The 20,545-nt window shown below is 35.4% G+C and overlaps 1 protein-coding gene across 1 annotated transcript; it reads left to right on the forward strand.

The window, feature by feature from the left end:
• Positions 1–13,977: 13,977 nt before the first annotated feature.
• Positions 13,978–19,339, forward strand: psme1 (proteasome activator subunit 1). The gene is made up of 11 exons (XM_073830699.1): positions 13,978–14,211; positions 14,385–14,417; positions 14,661–14,723; positions 14,822–14,923; positions 15,076–15,130; positions 15,735–15,832; positions 17,202–17,270; positions 18,576–18,643; positions 18,745–18,799; positions 18,895–18,981; positions 19,088–19,339. The coding sequence occupies exons 1-11, from the start codon at positions 14,173–14,175 to the stop codon at positions 19,172–19,174; spliced, it is 756 nt and encodes a 251-aa protein (XP_073686800.1). The 5' UTR covers positions 13,978–14,172; the 3' UTR covers positions 19,175–19,339.
• The last annotated feature ends 1,206 nt before the right edge of the window (positions 19,340–20,545 follow it).

Here is a 20,545-nt window from a genome sequence, read left to right on the forward strand (position 1 = left end):
GCCTACAAATATGTAAATATGAGGGAAATAAGAGTTTGTTTTTAATTTCGAAGGCAGAGCTTTTAAACAGTACACAAACAATATTCATTCTGAAAAATAATTTGTAAAATGTGTTAATACCTGAAAACATTTTAATTCATTCATTCATTCATTCAGTTTATCCTATTGTACCTCCTGACTGTTTGGAAATCTTTACAGATAAAAATGGTTGATAATTGATTACCTGAAATAGTTTGGATATACACTTACCGTTCAAAAGTTTGGGGTCAGTAAGACTTGTAATAGTCTTTAAAGAAGTCTCGTATCCTCATCAAGGCTGCATTTATTTGATTAATAAAACAGAAAAAAACAGTAATATTGCAAAATGTTTTTACAATATAAAATAACGTTTATTTTTAATTTAACACACTTTAAAATAGAATTTATTCCTGTGATGAAAAGTTGAATTTTTATCAGCTGTTACTGCAGTCTTTAAGTGTCACATGATCCTTCAGAAATCATTCTAATATGCTGATTTATAATTAGAATGATCAATGTTGGATAATATCAACAGTTTGATTTTTGCAGGATTCTTTCATGAATATCAAGTTTAAAAAGTACAGTGTTTATTCAAAATATAAATATTTTATAACAATGTAAATTATTTATTCTTAACTTTTAATAAACTTTTAATTATTAACTTAACGCATCCTTGGTGAATAAAAGTATTAATTTCTTTAAAGAAAAAAAAGAAAAAAGAAACAATAAAAATGTACTGACCCCAAACTTTTGAACGGTAGTGTATGTCTTACTTGTTTGTCTAAATATTTAGCATTCTGTTTTTACTAACTCTCGATTTTTATTTAAATTAAAAGACTAAAATGTGTTCATTTTGTTATAAGGTCACATTAAAAGTTACAAAGACTGAATAAACTGTAAATTCTTTTAATATTCAGTATTTCAATGTACACTATACCTAAGAGTTTGAAAGAATCTCTTTATTAATACAGTAAAGTTAATTTAAGTATTATTAGTAATAGGCCTGTTGTGAAATATTATTTTAATTTAATAAGCAACTTGCATTTTCAAATATAATTTCCTGTAATAGCAATATTCTATTATATTATTCTAATATGCAGATTTGCTACTCAAGAAGCATTTTAACAAATCAGTATTAAAAATGTTGAGCATTTCTGAAAATTTAGCTTTGCCACTACAGGAAATAAGTTACACTTGAAAACATATTAAAAGAAAAAAACAGTTATTTAAAATAATAATAAGTAATAATATTTCATAATATTACTGTTTTACTCAAGCCTTGGTGAACATAAGAGGCTTCTTTTAAAATCATTACAAAAATTGACTAGTAGGCCTATTGTACAATATTACATATTTCAGTATTTAATTATTTAATTGTGTGTATTTGCACACAAAATGCTATCTATGTTAATTAATTACACTACTAGTCAAATGTTTTTGAACAGTACAATTTTTAATGTTATTTAAAGAATTCAATTCAATTCAAATTGCTTTATTGGCATGACATACTTGGGTACATATTGCCAAAGCATTGTATACAGCAGGATAAAATCAAAACAAAAATACATATAATATACATCCATAAAAAAAAAAAATACATCCATATATACATTTGTATAAACATTAATGGTTCTATTAATGCAGATGTGTTCACTCTTTACTTCTTATTTTGTGACATTTGTAAATATGTTGTGCTACCAAAGAGGAAGTAGGTCCTTCACCGAGTAGTATTTTTAATTTGTTATTTTCATGGAGTGACTGGAACTCAGGAATAATCTGCTGTATTTGACTGTACAGTGAGTCTCTTAGGGATGTGTATTTGTCACAGTGGAGGAGAAAGTGTTCCTCTGTCTCAACTGCTCCTGATCTACATTCGTTACAGATTCGCTCTTCTTTAGGTAACCACGTCTTTTTATGTCGTCCTCTTTCTATGGCTAGCTGGTGGTCACTCAGTCTGTATTTGGTCAGTAAATGTCTGTGTGTTATATTCCTGACTGAGACCAGATACTCAGCTAGACTGTACTCTCTGTTGAGTTTCACATAACATTGGAGACGACTTTGGTCTGTTCTTTCCAATATTGTATGTATGTCTCCTTTTCTTCATTTAGAATTTCTTTTATTCTTCCATGTTTCTCAAGTTTGGTGAAATTGAGTGCTTTGTTAGTCAGATTGGACACCATTACACAAAGACGACTTTTTTGAGCACACATTTTTTGTATTTTTAGTGCTTTAAAATGAAGAGAATCTTCAGAACTAGAGTTTAAGTGGATCCAAAACTTTAGAACTCTTTTTTTAATGATTAGATTTAGGGGAAGACGGCCTAGCTCAGCTCTGCAGGCATTATTAGGTGTGTTTCTGTGGACATGAAGGATACTTCTGCAGAACTCCACATGCAGAACTTCTAAAGGGTGTTTGTGCCAATCTTTATGGCTGTAGTTACTCGCTGGGCCCCAGATCTCGCTTCCATACAGGGCAATAGGCAGTATAACACTATCGAAAATTTTTGTCCAAATTCTGATAGGGATATTTATTTTGAATAATTTCGTTCGTATGGCATGCAGTGCCCTGCGGGCTTTTACAAGTAATGTTTTTATTGCCACATTGAAATTTCCTGTGGGAGTTAAAACTAGACCAAGATAGCTATATTGTAAAACATGTTGTAGTGTGGTGTTGTTTAAAGTAAATATATGTTTATGTTCTAGATTTCTGGGTTTTTTCTGAAATATCATAATCTTAGTTTTTTGGATGTTGACTTCTAAGGTCCAATCATGGCAGAATTTAGTTAAAATGTCAAGGTTGTTCTGGAGACCTTCCGGTGTTTTAGATAAAATTAGCAAGTAATCTGCATAATAGTAAATATTTGACTTCTGTGTCAAATAATTGTAGTCCAGGACTGTTTGATTGATCCAGTAGATCTGCCAGTTCATTGATATAGATGTTAAATAAAGTCGGGCTGAGGCAGCAGCCCTGTCTTACTCCTCGTTGTTGAAAAAAAAAAAATCAGTCCTTTGCTGTACAATTTTTACTGCACATTTATTTTGGTTATACATGTTTTTAATTAAGTCATATATTTTACCTCCTATGCCACTTTGAATGATTTTATAAAACAGTCCATTATGCCAAATGGAGTCAAAAGCCTTCTTAAAATCTACAAAGCATGCATATTGTCACAAGGAGGAGTCAGAGACGTGCGGATCCATTTGCAAGGCTTTATTAGAATAGTCGACAGGCAGGAGTAAACGCCAGAAAACAGGAACAACGTAGGTAATCCGGGAAACAGTTCAATACTCCAGCAGTGGTCGCAATGGCAGGCAGCAGGAATCAATAACGGGGTACACAGTCCAGAGTCATACACAGATAATCCAACAAAGGCAGGCAGCAGGAATCAACAACGGGGTACACAGTCCAGAGTCATACACAGGTAATCCAATACAGAGAAACACGCTTAGAATAATGACCATGGGAACAATTAGACTTCGCAAGGTGGCTGTGTGTGTGAGTGGCTTAAATGCAGTCAGTAAATGTGAAACAGGTGTTTGCAGCAATCAGATCAGTGGGAAATGAGGAACAGATGTGTGCAGTGATTGGTGCAGTGGCTTATGGGGATTGTAGTCCATGAAGTGTGGTGCAAGAGTTCATGATGACAGAGAAGACCAGATACGTTACATAGCCCCTCCGCAAGGAGCGGCTTCCAGACGCTCTAACCACCTTAACAATCTAGAGGGTGGTGGAGCGGAGGCGGAACAGGGGGAGGGATGGAGGGCCAGGTCCATGTAGTGGTACTGGAACCACGAAATGAGGCGGAGCCGACGGAGGGAGAAGCCATGGAGGAGGAAGGGTTGGCTCCTGCATGGGGCCGACCGACGGAGGTGGAGCCGGTGGAGCCCGAGGCGGAACCGGAGAGTCGATGGTCCTGGGCGACACAGAGGATCCGGAGGGCCAAGGCGGAACCCAAGGCTCTGGCGACCCCGGCGGAGATGGAGGTCCGGAGGTACGCAGCGGAGCCGGAGTGACAGAGGATCGAGGCTGTGCCCACGGGAGGGAGGAGGTCCACAGAGCCGGCAGGACGGAGTGACGAGGCGCAGCCGGAGGAGTAGAGTCCAGAGGCGAAGGTGGGGTGACGACTGACCGGGGCGGAGCCGGAGAGACGATGGAGCCCGGAGGAGCTGTTGGGCCGACGGCCGACAACGGAGACGAGGGAGCACAGAGCCGGGGTGGAGCCGCAGGGTCGGAGGACCGAGGTGGAGTCCAGGACTCTGAGACTGGAGGTGATGGTGAGGGGTCCTTCAGTCTGGACACCGATGGCGACTGGCAGTCCCACGGCAAGTCCTCTGCCACGAATGTGGGATGGGGGTGAGTAGAGGGACTGTCAGGAGACAGAGGTGGCAGGACTGGAGCAGCAGGGAGGGTGGGTGGGAACAGTCCATGCTTGAGCTCCGTGACCAGAACCGGGCAGACAGGAATCTCAGGACGACTGGATGTAACCAGCGGAGTCTCTGGAAGGCTGGGCGGAACCAGCGGGGTCTCTGGAAGGCAGGGCTGAATCAGCGGAGTGTCTGGAAGGCTGGGCGGAACCTGCGGAGTCTCTGGTAGACTGGGCGGAACCAGCGGAGTCTCTGGAAAGCCGGGCTGAACCAGCGGAGTGTCTGGAAGGCTGGGCGGAACCAGCGGAGTCTCTGGAAGGCAGGGCTGAACCAGCGGAGTGTCTGTAAGGCTGGGCGGAACCAGCGGAGTCTCTGGAAGGCTGGGCAGAACCAGCGGAGTCTCTGGAAGGCTGGGCGGAACCAGCGGAGTCTCTGGAAGGCTGGGCGGAACCAGCGGAGTCTCTGGAAGACTGGGCGGAACCAGCGGAGTCTCTGGAAGGCTGGGCGGAACCAGCGGAGTGTCTGGAAGGCTGGGCGGAACCAGCGGAGTCTCTGGAAGGCTGGGCGGAACCAGCGGAGTCTCTTGTGAAGCGGGCTCTGGACGACGCTCTTGTGAAGCGGGCTCTGGACGACGCTCTTGAGGAGCGGGCTCTGGAGAACTGGACGACCCCAGCGGAGATTCAGGAGGGCTGGGCGTCTCCAGCGGAGACTCTGGAAGAGCAGGCTCTGAGCGAGCGGTCACTGGAGGGCGCTCTGGCGGCGCAGTCACTGGAGGGCGCTCTGGCGGCGCAGTCACTGGAGGGCGCTCTGGCGGCGCAGTCACTGGAGGGCGCTCTGGCGGCGCAGTCACTGGAGGGCGCTCTGGCGGCGCAGTCACTGGAGGACTGGTTGGGAGACCAGCTGCTCGAGCCGACAGCAGCGGTGGGTCCTCCACGCTAGAAATTAACCTTTGCCACCCCGTGGTAAAGTGTGGCTGCTGTGGTTCTGGGCTAGCAGACCTCTTGTGCTGTGGCTCTTTTAAAACATCCACAGTTAACTTAGAGCCACATAGCAGCGACGCATACTGCATATAGTCCTCCACAGAACATTTAAATTCTCCTCCTGGCAACATAGACTTAGTTGGCTCATTAAGTCCCCGGCGGAATAAGTCCTTAAGGTAAGCTTCATCACGAAATGGTAAATGAAGTGACAACTCACAGAATCTGTGGACATATTCCTTAATGGGGAGATTACCTTGTCGGAGGAGCAGAAGTTGGTCGACTGGGTCCATGATGATGCTGGGGGTGAAACAAAGCCGCTGGATCCTGGTTTGGCGAAGTCTTCTGTCACAAGGAGGAGTCAGAGACGTGCGGATCCATTTGCAAGGCTTTATTAGAATAGTCGACAGGCAGGAGTAAACGCCAGAAAACAGGAACAACGTAGGTAATCCGGGAAACAGTTCAATACTCCAGCAGTGGTCGCAATGGCAGGCAGCAGGAATCAATAACGGGGTACACAGTCCAGAGTCATACACAGATAATCCAACAAAGGCAGGCAGCAGGAATCAACAACGGGGTACACAGTCCAGAGTCATACACAGGTAATCCAATACAGAGAAACACGCTTAGAATAATGACCATGGGAACAATTAGACTTCGCAAGGTGGCTGTGTGTGTGAGTGGCTTAAATGCAGTCAGTAAATGTGAAACAGGTGTTTGCAGCAATCAGATCAGTGGGAAATGAGGAACAGATGTGTGCAGTGATTGGTGCAGTGGCTTATGGGGATTGTAGTCCATGAAGTGTGGTGCAAGAGTTCATGATGACAGAGAAGACCAGATACGTTACACATATATTTTTCCATCTTTCTTTTGGTGTACATGTTCATTTATTAATGTGTGTAGTGTGTGAATATGGTCAGTGGTTCGATGTTTAGGAAGGAAGCCAATTTGAGATTTGCTGATGACATTGTGCTGCATTAAGAAAGATGAGATTCGAGAGTTGATTATAGAGCAAAATACTTTTCCCAGATTACTGGTTACACATATCCCTCTGTAGTTATTAGGATCTGTTTTGTCTCCACTTTTAAAGATAGGAGAGATGAGTCCTGTATTCCAGACCTCAGGGAAAACGCCTGAATTCAAAATCATATTAAAAAGTTTGAGTAATGCAGTCTGAAATTCAGGAGAGCTGTTTTTAAGCATCTCATTTTTTATGTTGTCAGGGCCACAGGATTTCTTACATTTGAGGGATTTCAGTTTTCCATTAAGTTCTTGTTGGGTTATTGGATAATCTAGTGGATTTTGGTTGTTTTTGATACACGATTCAAGAGCATTCAATTTTTCAAGGACTTTTAACTGATTGGGATTATTCAGAGGGTCAGTTTGATGTGAATAGAGCTTCTCAAAATAATCTTTCCAAATTTGACCATCTTGTATGGCTAATTCTTGTGGCTTTGTATTATTTAGACTGTTCCAAGTGCTCCAGAACTGACCCTGATCAATTGTGAAGTGTGAAGTGTGTTGTTATAATAATCCAATTTCTTTTGTCTCAGTGTGTTTTTGTATCGTTTGAGAAGTTCTGAGTGCTTTAAGCATAATTCTAAATTGACTAAATTTTTATGTTTATGATTTGAAATTAATCGTAACTCTTGTCTCATTGTTTTACATTCATGGTCAAACCACTTTTCAGAAGGTTTTTATTTAGCTCTATTTTTGTGTTTATATGTAGTAGATTCGTTTAAATTTGCCTTTTTTGCTATATTTTCAAAAATTTCATTAATATGTTTAATTGCTAAATTTATTCCTTTCCAATTATTATCATATGTTGAATTGTTAAACATGGTTATGGAATTAACTATTTCATTTGACTTTAATACTTTAAAATATGTTTCAGCAGCACTATGAGTCCATCTATACGGTGTTTTAAGTTTATGTAGATTAATTGGCTTTTTATGAATTTCTCTTGATCTGATGTTTTCACCTTTAATTAAAATATTTATCTGGCTGTGATCAGACAGGGGTGACTGAGCTTTGACGATAAATGCATTGAAATGGGAGGGGCGTATATTTGATATGGCATAATCTACAACACTGTTCCCGAGATTTGAGCTATAGGTAAATTGTCCACAGGAATCTCCTTTGATTCTACCATTGAGGATATAAAGACCTAAAGTTTGACAAAGGTGGGCTACCTCTTTCCCATGCCTATTGACTCCAGTATCCTGGTTATTTCTTCTAGGTAGAGTATTGAAGAGATCTTGGGGTATATGTGTGAACACATGTTTGTCTCCTGAATTATCAATATAGTCTAATTCTGAACCAGTTCGAGCATTTAAATCTCCACATAGTAAAATTTTCCCCAGAGTTTGATATTGATTAATTTCTTCTTGTAATATGTAAAATACTTCATCGTCATAGTATGGGGAATCTGATGGAGGAATATATATTCCACAGATAAAAAGGTCTCTATCTAGAATTCCAAAGCTTTTATCTAATTTTAACCAAATGTGATTTTTGCCTTGCTGTACTGGTGATGTAAAAGGAGCAAGGTAATTTTTTATCCATATGACTAAACCACCAGAATCTCTACCACGATGTATTGAGTTAAGTTTCCAGGAGGGCAGAGTAACTTGCAGGACACTGAGTGAACACATCTGATCTACACCATGTTTCTGTTAGAATTAGGATGTCAACATTTGTGATGCTGTTTAAAAAATCTGCGTTTGTGCTTTTTAATCCAAATGTTTTGGAGCACAAACCCTGAATATTCCAAAAGCTAATATTTAACATTTTGATATGATCAACAATTAAGCAATACTGCTGTTTATCTGGAGGCAAAAACAAACAAACCAAAAATATAAAAAATAAATAGATAAATAAATAAATTAAATTAAGTAATATTAATAGTGGAGCAAGTAAAAAAGGTAGTCAAACTAATTCAAATGACTTAAAATAATAACAATAATAATATAGTAATAACAAAAACATTAATCGAAAATAATAGGTAATCACATTGATAATAATTATTGTGTTGTTATCAGTCATTGTAAATTTTAGTTGAGCATTTTGTTGCAGATAAGGCTTAGCAGACGTTTAATCTCTCCAACATCACTATTGGAGAATTCTCTTTTGCTCACCAAGCTTGCATTTATTTGATCCAAAATCCAAAAGCAGTAATATCATATAATTATAATTCTATTTAAAATAACTGTGCTTTATTTAAATATATTTTAATTTTAATTTATATCTGTGATCAAAGCCAAATTATAGACATTAATACTTTTATTTAGCAATGATGCTAAATATTCAAATAGAAAACAGTTATTTTAAATAGTAAAAATATTTTTACATTTTACTGTTTTTGCTGTACTTGCTGAGCAGTAGAGACTTCTTTTAAAAAAACATAAAAAATCTTACTGTTCAAAAACTTTTGACTGGTAGTCTAGAATTACTTTTTGTGAGACAATTCCACAAAAACAAAAAATTAAATATTAAATGTTTTTCCACCACTGTGTTGACACAATACGTTACTTCTGATGTGGTGAATATGTTCATGACTTAATTACATTTTCAGTGCAGAAATAAAAGAAAATAAGAATGTTAGAGAAAGTTTAAAAAGTCTGAGACTTCATAAATCCATAAAATGGCTTTGAGACATCAATAGCAAAAATGCTTTAGAGTATTTCAGAGAAAATCTGTAGAATAATTTGTTTACAGACTGCCTCTTAGTTTGATATTTCATCATGTACACAACAATAATATTTAGACATTTTAATAAGTTCCTATATATTTAAGTGTATAAACACTTGTTTAAATACTTTTTGGACCCACTGTAATGTAGATCTGTCAGTACACAGTGCACACACAAACCAAAGCTACTGTATATACTACATTGTAAACAGCATGCATGCAAGTCTTGAGTGCAATGACTGTGACCACTGAGTGAGAACGTGAGCAAGGACAGGAACACTGTGAACAGGCTAAAGATCACAGTGTTTGTGTGAGAGACTAGACTAGATTAGAGGAGAGTGGATAAAGATAAACTGAAAAGCCATTGTGGTTAGACTTTAATCTGTGTGAAGTAACAGATCCACAAAAGCCCAGTGGCCCACTATACTCATAATCCCATTATGAACACATCTATAGATTTAAGATGAAACAATAAAATCAGACAACATTATTCTATTCTTGTTAAAGCTACTAGTTCTTGTATACTTTATGAGGGTTGAGATTGTATACACTTTGAGGGTGGTGAATTGTTGTAACACATTCTTACTAGACTACACCATAAAATTAGTTTTTGTAAAAAAATTACTTTGTAATTATTTGTGAAATTTGCTAGCACTTTCTGAGAAAAAAATTTCACATCACATTTTCTTTTCAACATTTTGTTTAAACTTTCATGTTTTTCAAACATTGTATGGTAATGCATTTGTCAAATGACTCTGCTTGTGATAGCAAGGATCATTCTTACGTTCATTCACTAACACAGACACACAAGAGAACTTTGCCCTTTGATTAGAAAAGAGAACTTTCTCCTTTGGACTGTGCAAAAACAAAAACATACATTGCATGGGTGAACTTGAAAAACATTAACCTGATCAAAAATAACATGCATACTGGATATATGTTTCTTAAAGAAATGGTTTATCTAAAAATGTAAATTTGATGAAAATGTATTTACCCTCAGGCCATCCAAGATGTAGATGTTTGGAGAAATTTAGAGTTGCATCTCTTGCTCACCAATGGATCCTTTGTAGTGAATGGGTGCCATCAGAATGAGAGTCCAAACTGTTGATAAAAACATGACTATAATCCACAAGTGAATAGAGTCCAAAACAGTTCTAAACAAATATGTCGGTGGATTTTGATGTGAGAGGACAACAGAAGATGGGCCTTTTCATTGTAAGAAGCTTTATTATGTATTATGGACTCACATTTTGTTCAGAAGCAATGATTTAAAAAAAATGCCTTAATGATTGATTTGTTTCTTACAAGCACACAGCTTTGAAATTCACAAGATGTGTTTAATGGATTGGAGACATGTAGATTACTTGTGAATTATTATGTTTTTTTATCAGCTGTTTGGACTTATTCGCAAATCAAAGAAGCAGAAGCCGTTGAAGAAGTAGAAGTCAAAGAAATAGCCAAAGAAGCAGAAGCCATAGAAGTCGTTGAAGAAGTAGAAGTTGAAGAAAAAGAAATCAAAGAAGCAGAAACCATAGAAGAAATCAAAGGAATAGAAGTTGAAGAAAAAGTTGAAGGAGCAGAAGCCGTAGAAGAAGTCGAAGAAAGAATCTGTCACGTATGTGGTCTATCCTGTCATCATGAACTCTTGCACAACACATTCTGGACTTCATTCCCCACAAGCCACTGCACCAATCACTGCACACACCTGCTCCTCGTTTCCCACTGCACTGATTGCTGCACACACCTGTTTCACATTGACTCTCATGCATTTAAGCCACTGACACACACACTTCCGGGCGAAGTCTTATTGTTCCATCTGGTCTTTATTTCCGAGCGTTTCTTTCCGTGTTTGTTTTCCCTGTGTTTGATTCCTGGACTCCTCCCCGTGTTTTGATTCTCGCTGCCAGCCCCGACCTTCTGCCTGTGTTTGACTACTCTTTGGATTATCCTCGTTGTTGTTGTTTGCCGGTGATTGACCCTGTCTGTTTACCACGCCTTCTTATTAAAGCCTGCATTTGGATCCGAACGTCTTTCCCCCGACTCCCAAGTGTTACAGAATCGAAGGAGAAGACATAGAACAAGTCGAAGAAAAAGTCAAAGAAGCAGAAGCCATAGAAGTTGAAGAAGTAGAAAGTGAGGAAGAAGCAGAAGCCATAGAAGAAGTCAAATGGAAGTTGAAGAAAAAGTCAACGAAGCAGAAGCCATAGAACAAGTTGAAGAAGTAGAAGTTAAAAAAAAGTCAAACTAGCAGAAGCCATAGAAGAAGTTGAAGAAACAATTGAAGAAGCAGAAGCCATAGAAGTCAAAGTAGAAGTTGAAGGAAAAGTCAAAGAAGCAGAAGCCATACAACAAGTTGAAGAAGTAGAAGTTGAAGAAAAAGTCGAACTAGCAGAAGCCATAGAACAAGTCGAAGAAAAAAATTGAAGAATCAGAACCCACAGAACAAGTTGAAGAAGTTGGAGTCAAAGAAAAAAAATCTAAGAAACAGAAGCAATAGAAGTCAAAGAGGTAGAAGCCGAAGAAGCAGAAGCCAATGAAGTTGAAGAAAAAGTCGAAGTAGAAGCCATAGAAGAAGTCGAAGAAGTAGAAGTCAAAGAAGCAGGAGTTATAGAAGAAGTAGAAGTTGAAGAAAAAGTCTAAAAAGCAGAAGCCATAGTGATGTAACTGATCAGAACGTGATACGTGTGGTAAGCCGTTGCTTTGGCAGCATTTGAAAAAGTTGAAGAAGTAGAAGCCATAGAATTCGTAGAAGTAAAAAATAAATAAATAAATAAATAAATAATCGAACAAGCAGAAGCCATAGAAGAAGTCAAACTTCAGACCCATTTGCTACAAAGGATCTGTTGGTAAACTTTGAGTTATGCAAAGTTGAATTCCATCAAAATCTGTTTTGATGAAGAAGCAAACTCATCTACATATTAGATGGCTTCAGGGTGAGGATTTTGAGCAAATTTGAATTTTCACGTGAACTATTTCTTTAATTCAGGTTGACAAGATTAAGGAGATGTGTTCAGTTCTTTGATATGCAAACAGCCCACTGTTTCATCAGTGGATATCTGTGATGGAATGAGCGGAAACTCAAGGAATAAACAGCATTTGGGTGATTACATCTAGTGGTCTGCATATAATTGTACTCTGGTATTTGTATAATGGGAAACAGCATCTCTTATCTTAGGTGTTGCCTCTGTCTTTTATTGATACTATTAAAAGCAACTTATAAGGAATAAATTACATAGTCTCTTGCATAACAAAGAGTGTTGTTTTCTATGTCAGTTATAAAAATTTTTTAGGCCTTTGAACTAGTGATACGTGTGGTAAGCCTTAACTTTGGCAGCATCTGAAAATGTGTTCAAATGGAGAACATTTTGAGAGCAAGATTAAAGATTTTTAGGGGATGGACAATAAATGTTTTTTTATTATCGCAAAAAATTTTGACACATTGTAAATTAAAATATATTTATCAAGTTTTGTTTAAACTGCCAGTTTCAAAATGTATTACAAAATTTAATTTGGGGGCTAGAAAATAAGCAACACTAAGGTCAATTTTTAACGCACACTTGAATGTAGTATGATGTGAAATGTATTGACAACATATCATTAAAACTAAGAAAACATTGCCGTTATTATTGCTTAAATGTGTTATTTTTTATGTATTTTCAATAATATTTATGCATTTTAATTTATAAAATATAGAAAACAAATCCTACCTGGTCAAATAAATAACTGAAATTCTGTATATCCCAAACATTTTATTTCATGACATTTTTCATTTATTTTAAAAATATAATAGCAATATTTTGGACATAAATAAAAAGGGCATTCAATGTGTTAATTCATTTTTAATAACAATTACACCACCAGTCAAAAGTCTTTGAACAGTAAGATTTTTAATATTTTTAAAGCCTCTTCTGCTCACCGAGCCTACTTTTTTTTTTTTTTTTGATCAAAGACAGAAACATTCTGAAATATTTTTACTATTTAAAATATGGTTTTCTATTGGAATATACTTTAAAATACAATTTATTCCTGTGATTTTAAAGCTGAATTTTTAGCATCATTACTCCACATGTTCCTTCAGAAATCATTCCAATGTTCCAATTTGCTGCTCAAAAACATGTATTATTATTAATTTATTATTATTATTATTATTATTATTATTCATTATTTTATGTTGAAAACTGTAACATTTTGTCAGTTCAGAAGAACAGCATTTATCTGAAATAGAAATCTTTGTAACTTTCTAAATGTCTTTATCATCACTTTTGATCAATTTAAATCATCCTTGCTAAATGAAATATTATTTTCTATAAAAAAATATTTTTCAATATTGATAATAATAAGAAATGTTCCTTGAGCAACAAATCAGCATATTAGAATGATTTCTGAAGGATCATGTGACACTGGAGTAATGATGCTGAAAATTTAGCTTTGATCACAGAAATAAATTACATTTTAGAATCTCTTCAAATAGAAAACATTTATGTTAAATGGTAAAAATATTTCACAATATCTACTGCTTTTGCTGTATTTTGGATTAAATAAATGAAGGCTTAGTGAGCAGAAGAGACTTATTTACTGTAAAATTAAATAAATAAATAAAATAAAAAACATAAAAAATTCTTACTGTCCAAACAATTTTGACTGGTAGTGTACATTTAGATAAAGGCATTGTAAAAATGAATTAAACAAATTTTTTTATTCATTCCTCATTAACTCTAATGCTCAATCCAGTTTGACCAAAAACGACATTGAACAAAACTGGTAGCACATTTTATCTAATTTGGTTGTTCTCAGTTTAATAAATACATAACAGTAGGACTTTTATTCTTTTTGCCAAAAGAGCCCTATTTGCGGAACTCGCTGAAAGTTTTATGATTATTGTCGCCCTCTTTCGGTCACATCAAGAATGATTTATCTAACGCTTAATTCACTTTCATTTTCATTCTTCGTGCTGACTAACTGTGGCTTCTCGTCGTTTCGTCGATAACAACTGGATCCCATCTTCTCTTTTCAACCAAAATCCCACGGTATCCAGTGGGATAAGACATTAAACGCGTGTTTTCCTGCAAACAGCTTTAATAAAGTTTAGCAAGAAGACAAATCGAAACGATAACTCTGCAACCATGACTTCCTTAGACATGAGCCCTGCGTCTAAGAAACAGGTAGGACGTCTATTATAGGCCCGAAAACTGATTTAAACTTATTTATAACTGTTTCATGAGCAGAAATTATAAATTTGGACTCTAACCTGCTTATAAACAGAAACGTATATATTGAACCTGTGTTTGTGTTCATGTGGAAATTCTGACATACATACTTCCTGTATACTTTGCAGGTGGATGGATTCTCCAAAAAAATCACGAAGGAGGTAATTATACATTCATTCCGTCAAGCTCTTTCATTAATTTTAAAAATGTACCACAGTAATTGTAGTATATGCTAAAAAAACCTCTGTCGTTATAGTTACTAGGATAAAACAGTACATTATGGACTATTGTGAGCACATACTGGGATTAGAAAAAGAACCAGTAATAACATGTTATTATTTTACACCAGTAACTATAACTGTAGTGAAAGTTTGTTAAATATCATATTTGATTGTTTTAAACAGGCCGAGCAGTTGATCTCAAAATTCTTCCCTGAGAAGATTGCAGAGATGGACAACATCTTACAGGTATAAAATGATCGTATGAACATAAAAGGTGCATCCGTTAATATCCATACTCATTGAGTACAGTTTGTGCTGTGGTTAAGATATTGTATTTTATTTAGGGTTCCTGTAGTCTGAAGGATCTGTCAGTCATCAGGGCTCCTCTAGACATCCCAATCCCAGACCCTGCCAAAGAGGAGCTCAAGAAGAAGAAGAAAGAGGAGGTAATCATTACAAAGCATATCAATCATTATCATTCACATTCATTTCTTTTTTAATGAATTGGTGTTCTATATTGCATCTTTAAGCCAGTCTGTGGTTTGGTTTAAGTAACTGATTAAACTTTAAGGCCAGTAATGACATTTTAATCACACAGAAAGAAAAGGCCAAAGAGGGAAAGAAGGGTGGAGATAAAGAAGAAGAGGATGAAGGTAAGTCTTTAGAAGCAGTTTGGAAAATGAAACTGAAAATGTTACTTGCTCGGTTCTCTTTCCCCAGTCCTGAATTCCCCCAAATTCAAAATGAGTTGGTGTAATTCACAGCTTGAACACTGGGTGGCACTGAGTCACTGTTAAAGGGATAGTTCACACAAAAATTAATATTCTGTCATTATTACTCACACTAATATCTTACAAATCCATGACCTTCATTCATCTTTGAAACACAAATTAAGATGTTTGTGATTAAATTAAGTCCTTACTACGTTTCTGTGCCTTGATTGTTCTAGTACCCTTGCTGTCAATGCAGGGTCAGAAAGCTCTTGGATTTCATCAAAAATATCTTAATTTGCGTTTCAATTGTGAACGAAGGTCTTATGGGTTTGGAACGACATGAGGGTGAGTAATTAATGACAGAATTTTCATTTTTAGGTGAATTATCCCTTAAATGTCATAGAATTATACAGAACTTTCAGAAGAATTTGAAAAAGTATTGTGTGTCTTCATCTATCTCTGTCTTTACAAACTGATGACTGTTACAAAGTGGCAATTTGAAGACCACAAATTGAATCTAATGATGTTAATTCTAATCTGAAAGGTCCTCCCTGTGGTCCCATCGCCTGCAATGAGACAGTAGAGAAACTCCTCAAACAGATCAAACCTGAGATTCAGACTGTGAAGGAGTGTCTTAACACGGTGAGGAAGTGCTGTCAGATATTAGATATCATATAATTATGCAGATTTCAAAAGTTAAATTGCATTTTTAAGTCAACTTTTTGTTGATTGATCAACTGGTTTTATAAAAAAAGTTTTATTTTATTTTTAGTAAAATATTTTTCTTTTTTTCTTTTATTTTATACAGTTGAGCTCAAAAGATTATATACCTTTGAATCTGCTAAATGTTAATGATTTTACCAAAATAAGAGGGATCATATACAATGAATGTTTTTTTTAGGACTGAGCTGAATAAGATATTTCACATAAAAGATGTTTACATATAGTCCACAAGAAAAAACAATAGCTGAATTTATAAAAATGACCCCGTTCAAAAGTTTGCATACACTTCATTTTCTGTTTTTTTCTTTTTTCTTTAGTAATAGTTGTCCCTAGAGTCCCTTGTTTGTCCTGACCAGTTAAACTTCCCGCTGTTCTTCAGAAAAATCCATCAGGTCCAACAAATTCTTTGGTTTTCCAGCATTTTTGTGTATTTGAACCTTTCGAATAATGAAAGTATGATTTTGAGATCAATCTTTTCTCACTGCGGACAACTGAGGGACTCATATGCAACCATTACAGAAGGTTCAAACGAGGGGGGAGACTTTTTGAATTTGAATATCAGGGAACTTACATGTTTGTCTTCTGGGAAACATGTAAGTATCTTCTGTAGCTTTTGAAGGGCAGTACTAAATCAATAAATATGATATTTAGGCAAAATAAGCAAAATGTACACATCTTAATTCTGTTCAAAATAATGCATATTTTATCCTTTTGAAGCATCAGTGAGCGTTTGAACTTTCTGTAATAGTTGCATATGAGTCCCTCAGTTGTCCTCAGTGTAAAAAGATTGATCTCAAAAATCATACAGTCATTGTTGAAAAGTGTAAAATACAAAAAATGCTGAAAAACCAAAGAATTTGTGGGACCTGAAAGATTTTTCTGATAAACAGCGGGCAGTTCAACTGTTCAGGACAAACAAGGGACTCATGAACAACTAGCACTAAACACAGAAAAACACAGCTGTGGGTCATTCAGGTAACAACACAGCATTAAGAATCAAGTGTATGTAAACTTTTGAACAAGGTCATTTTTATAAATTTAACTATTATTTTCTCTTGTGCACTGTATGTAAATGCCTTATATGTGAAATATTTTATTTAGGTCAGTACAAAGTAAAAAACAGCATGCATTTTGTATGATCCCTCTTATTTTGGAAAATAATTAACAGTTGTAACAGGTGTATGTAAGCTTTTGACCACAACTGTATTGCACAAAGATATTTTATACTGTATGCTGTAAGCTTTAATAAAGCGTTTTGGTACATTTTTGTATTACAATATTTGTGCAGGTGTCAATGTGGATACAGCTACAGGTCCCCAAAATTGAAGATGGGAACAACTTTGGAGTTGCTGTACAGGTCAGTTTAACCTCTCTGGTGTCATGCTTACTTGTGACAGAATGAAATAACTGAGAAATCTGAGAGCCTTCTGCAAAGCAACTGACACGTTCAAGGCCCATTAGGGTGGTTAGAACATTGTTAAAATAGTTCATGTGACATAATTGGTTCAACCGTAATGTTATAAAGCTACAAGAATACTTTTTGTGTGCAAAGAAAACAAAAATAGCAACTTTATTCAGCAATTTCTCATACTGTTGTGAATATGCGCAATTGACTGATACGAAAGAAACGAAATTGTTGAATAAAGTTATTTTTGTTTTCTTTGTGCACAAAAAGTCTTCTCGAAGCTTCATAACATTAAGGTCACGTGGACTATTTTACCAATGTCCTTACTAACTCCCTGGGGCATTGCTGTCTATGTAGGGTCAGAAAGCTCTCAGGTTTCATCAAAAAGATCTTAATTTGTGTTCCAAAGATGAACAAAGACCTTATGGGTTTGAAACGACAAAAGGGGGAGTAATTAATGACTGAATTTTCATTTTGGGGTAAACTATCCCAAGTTCAGATTGGAATTCATTCACATTTATGTATTAAATGTGTCATTAAAAAAGTGAGTCACAACTAGGGATACTTTAAAAATATAGTAATTGCAGATTACAGATTAACTTTACAAAATAATATGTAGTGTATCGCAATTACTTCATTTTTTTTTTTTAAGCAGTTCAACATGAGTAATAATAAAAAAATGTTTCTTGAGCTCCAAATTAGTTTATTAGAATGATTTCCGAAAGATCACGTGACATGAGCTTTGTGTCACAGGAATAAATTACATTTATACTCAAATAAAAGCAGTATTTTGATCAAATAAATGCTGCCGTTGTGAGCATAAGAGACTTCTTTCAAAAATATAAAAAAATGCTTATTAACCCTAAATGTTTTATCATAATAATAATAATAATAATAAAATATTAAATGAACAAATTGTCATTTATCTTCAATTTTAACAAAAGAAAATATGTTTTCTGAATTTGTAGAGTTTTATCATTTTATTTAAAATAGGTTATTTTAAATTGAAATAATTCCTATTATTACTGTTTTATTTGATTAAATAAATGTGGTATCACTCGTGTATTTATTTCAAAATGTCTTAAAACATTAGTTGTCTTATTCTTATAATTATTACAATCAGACAAAACTGAAAAATGGCTATTTAATTTTTCAAATATGCTCCTATTTAAAATGATCAAATTATATGATTTTGAACCGTGTTGTATATATAATTTAACAGTAGTACATTTTATGTAAATAAAACACTTTCTACAGGAAAAAGTTTTCGAACTGTTTACCAACACCCGCACCAAGATCGAGGGATTCCAGACACAGATTTCCAAGTAAGCGACCAGATTGCATTGTATATTATTATATTATTTACATTATTTAATTTTATATTTTATTATGTGAATCTAAAGTTGTGATGTGTTTGTTTCCTCAGGTACTACAGTGAGAGAGGAGATGCTGTAGCCAAGGCTTCCAAACAGCCACATGTGGTCAGTTTATTTGATATTCAGAATAACCACTGTTTACTTGTTTTCAAAATTCTTTGAGCTTTTAATAATTTGATTGTTTTGTTGCTTGGCAACAGGGAGATTTCAGACAGCTTGTCCATGAACTGGATCAGCACCAGTACTGTGAGTTACGCATCATAGTCCTGGAGATTCGCAACACTTATGTAAGTCTCAAGTTACAAATTTCAAATTTCTGAATTGAATGTACAGTTGTGTTTATGTGTCTGGTAAGATGGCTGTGACTGATTTCATCTGTTCGTTCAACTCTAGGCTGTGCTGTATGATGTCATCACCAAGAATTTTGACAAGATTAAGAAGCCCAGAGGAGACTTATCTTCAAAAGCACTCATCTACTGAGTATTGCAGCCAATCTGCACTGAAAAGACACACAAACACACATTTGCTGAAAAGTAAAAACATGTCGTATTGAGTTTCACATCCACAGTGCATTGACTTGGGCTTCAATTACATCAACTGAACATGCTGTAGTACAGTTTTTACTCAATAAAAAGTTTATCTAAATGTGGTAACACTCATGTTTTTATTTAAACAGTCATAAAACATTAGTTTTATTATCTTTATAATCATTTGAGTTGGACAAAACTGGAAAATACCTATTTAATTTTTCATATGTTACCGTTAGAAATGATTTTTGTTTTGCAAAATATTGATCAAAAATTAGACGTTTAAAAACAAAAGATGTCTGCTTTAAATAAATGCTGTTCTTTTGATCTTTCTATTCGTCAAATAATCCTGAAAAACTGTATTGTAGTTTCCACACACAAAAAAATGATTAAATTAACAAATGTGTAAGTTATCTTCCTTTTTATCAAAAGAGAACATGTTTTCTAAATTTGTAGTTTTATAAACTTGTAACAGAATATACAGACTGTCTTTCACTCATAGCGTTAATTAATTATTAAATCATGTAAATTATAACATTACCATTCAAAAGTTTTTTATATTTTTTAGAAATAATTACTGTTATTCAGCAAGGCAGCAACAGCGGAAATGGTAGCAAAAACATTTACAATTTTATAATAATAAAAATGTTGCTTTGTCATCACAGGAATAAATTCTATTTTAAAATGTATTAAAATAGGAAACACTTATTTTAAATTTGAATAATATTTCACAATATTACTATTTCACAGTATTTTTGATCAAATAAATGTGGTGTCACTCATATTTTTGTTTCAAGTTTGCATGAAATGAAGACAAAAAAACGGAAGACACAATATTACTTATCTTCTAAAATACAGAGCATAGAATACAACTTACAAAGATGTTTGAAGACTGGTATTACATTTGTAAAGATATGACTGTGAAACTGTATTGTCCATACAAGCCGTTTGTGCTTGGACCCCAGTAATCGCTGCTTGTGGCTATCTTTGCAATCAATTTTCAGATTATTTGTGCAGCTCTTCCTAAATATTGAGAGATCTGATCAGTTAGCATGAATTTAAGCATGAATTTTGGTCAGCACTTATTTAAAATTCAATCCAAGCAACAACTGATGCATAGAACCAAGTCTCTGCCCTGCATTTTTTGTTGTCTGATAATTCATTTGTTAGATGTACGTCACGATAAACAAGAACTATCACTACTTCTGTATTATCGCAAGTTTAATTTGGACACTTGTAAAGAATTAAAAAATGAGAGATAGGACTTTTTGAAGTACATCTTGTTTGACTAAGATTAAAAATAATTTTTTTCATAATAGATTTT

This window comes from Garra rufa, chromosome 24, assembly GCF_049309525.1.
Source record: "Garra rufa chromosome 24, GarRuf1.0, whole genome shotgun sequence".
NCBI lineage: Eukaryota > Metazoa > Chordata > Actinopteri > Cypriniformes > Cyprinidae > Garra > Garra rufa.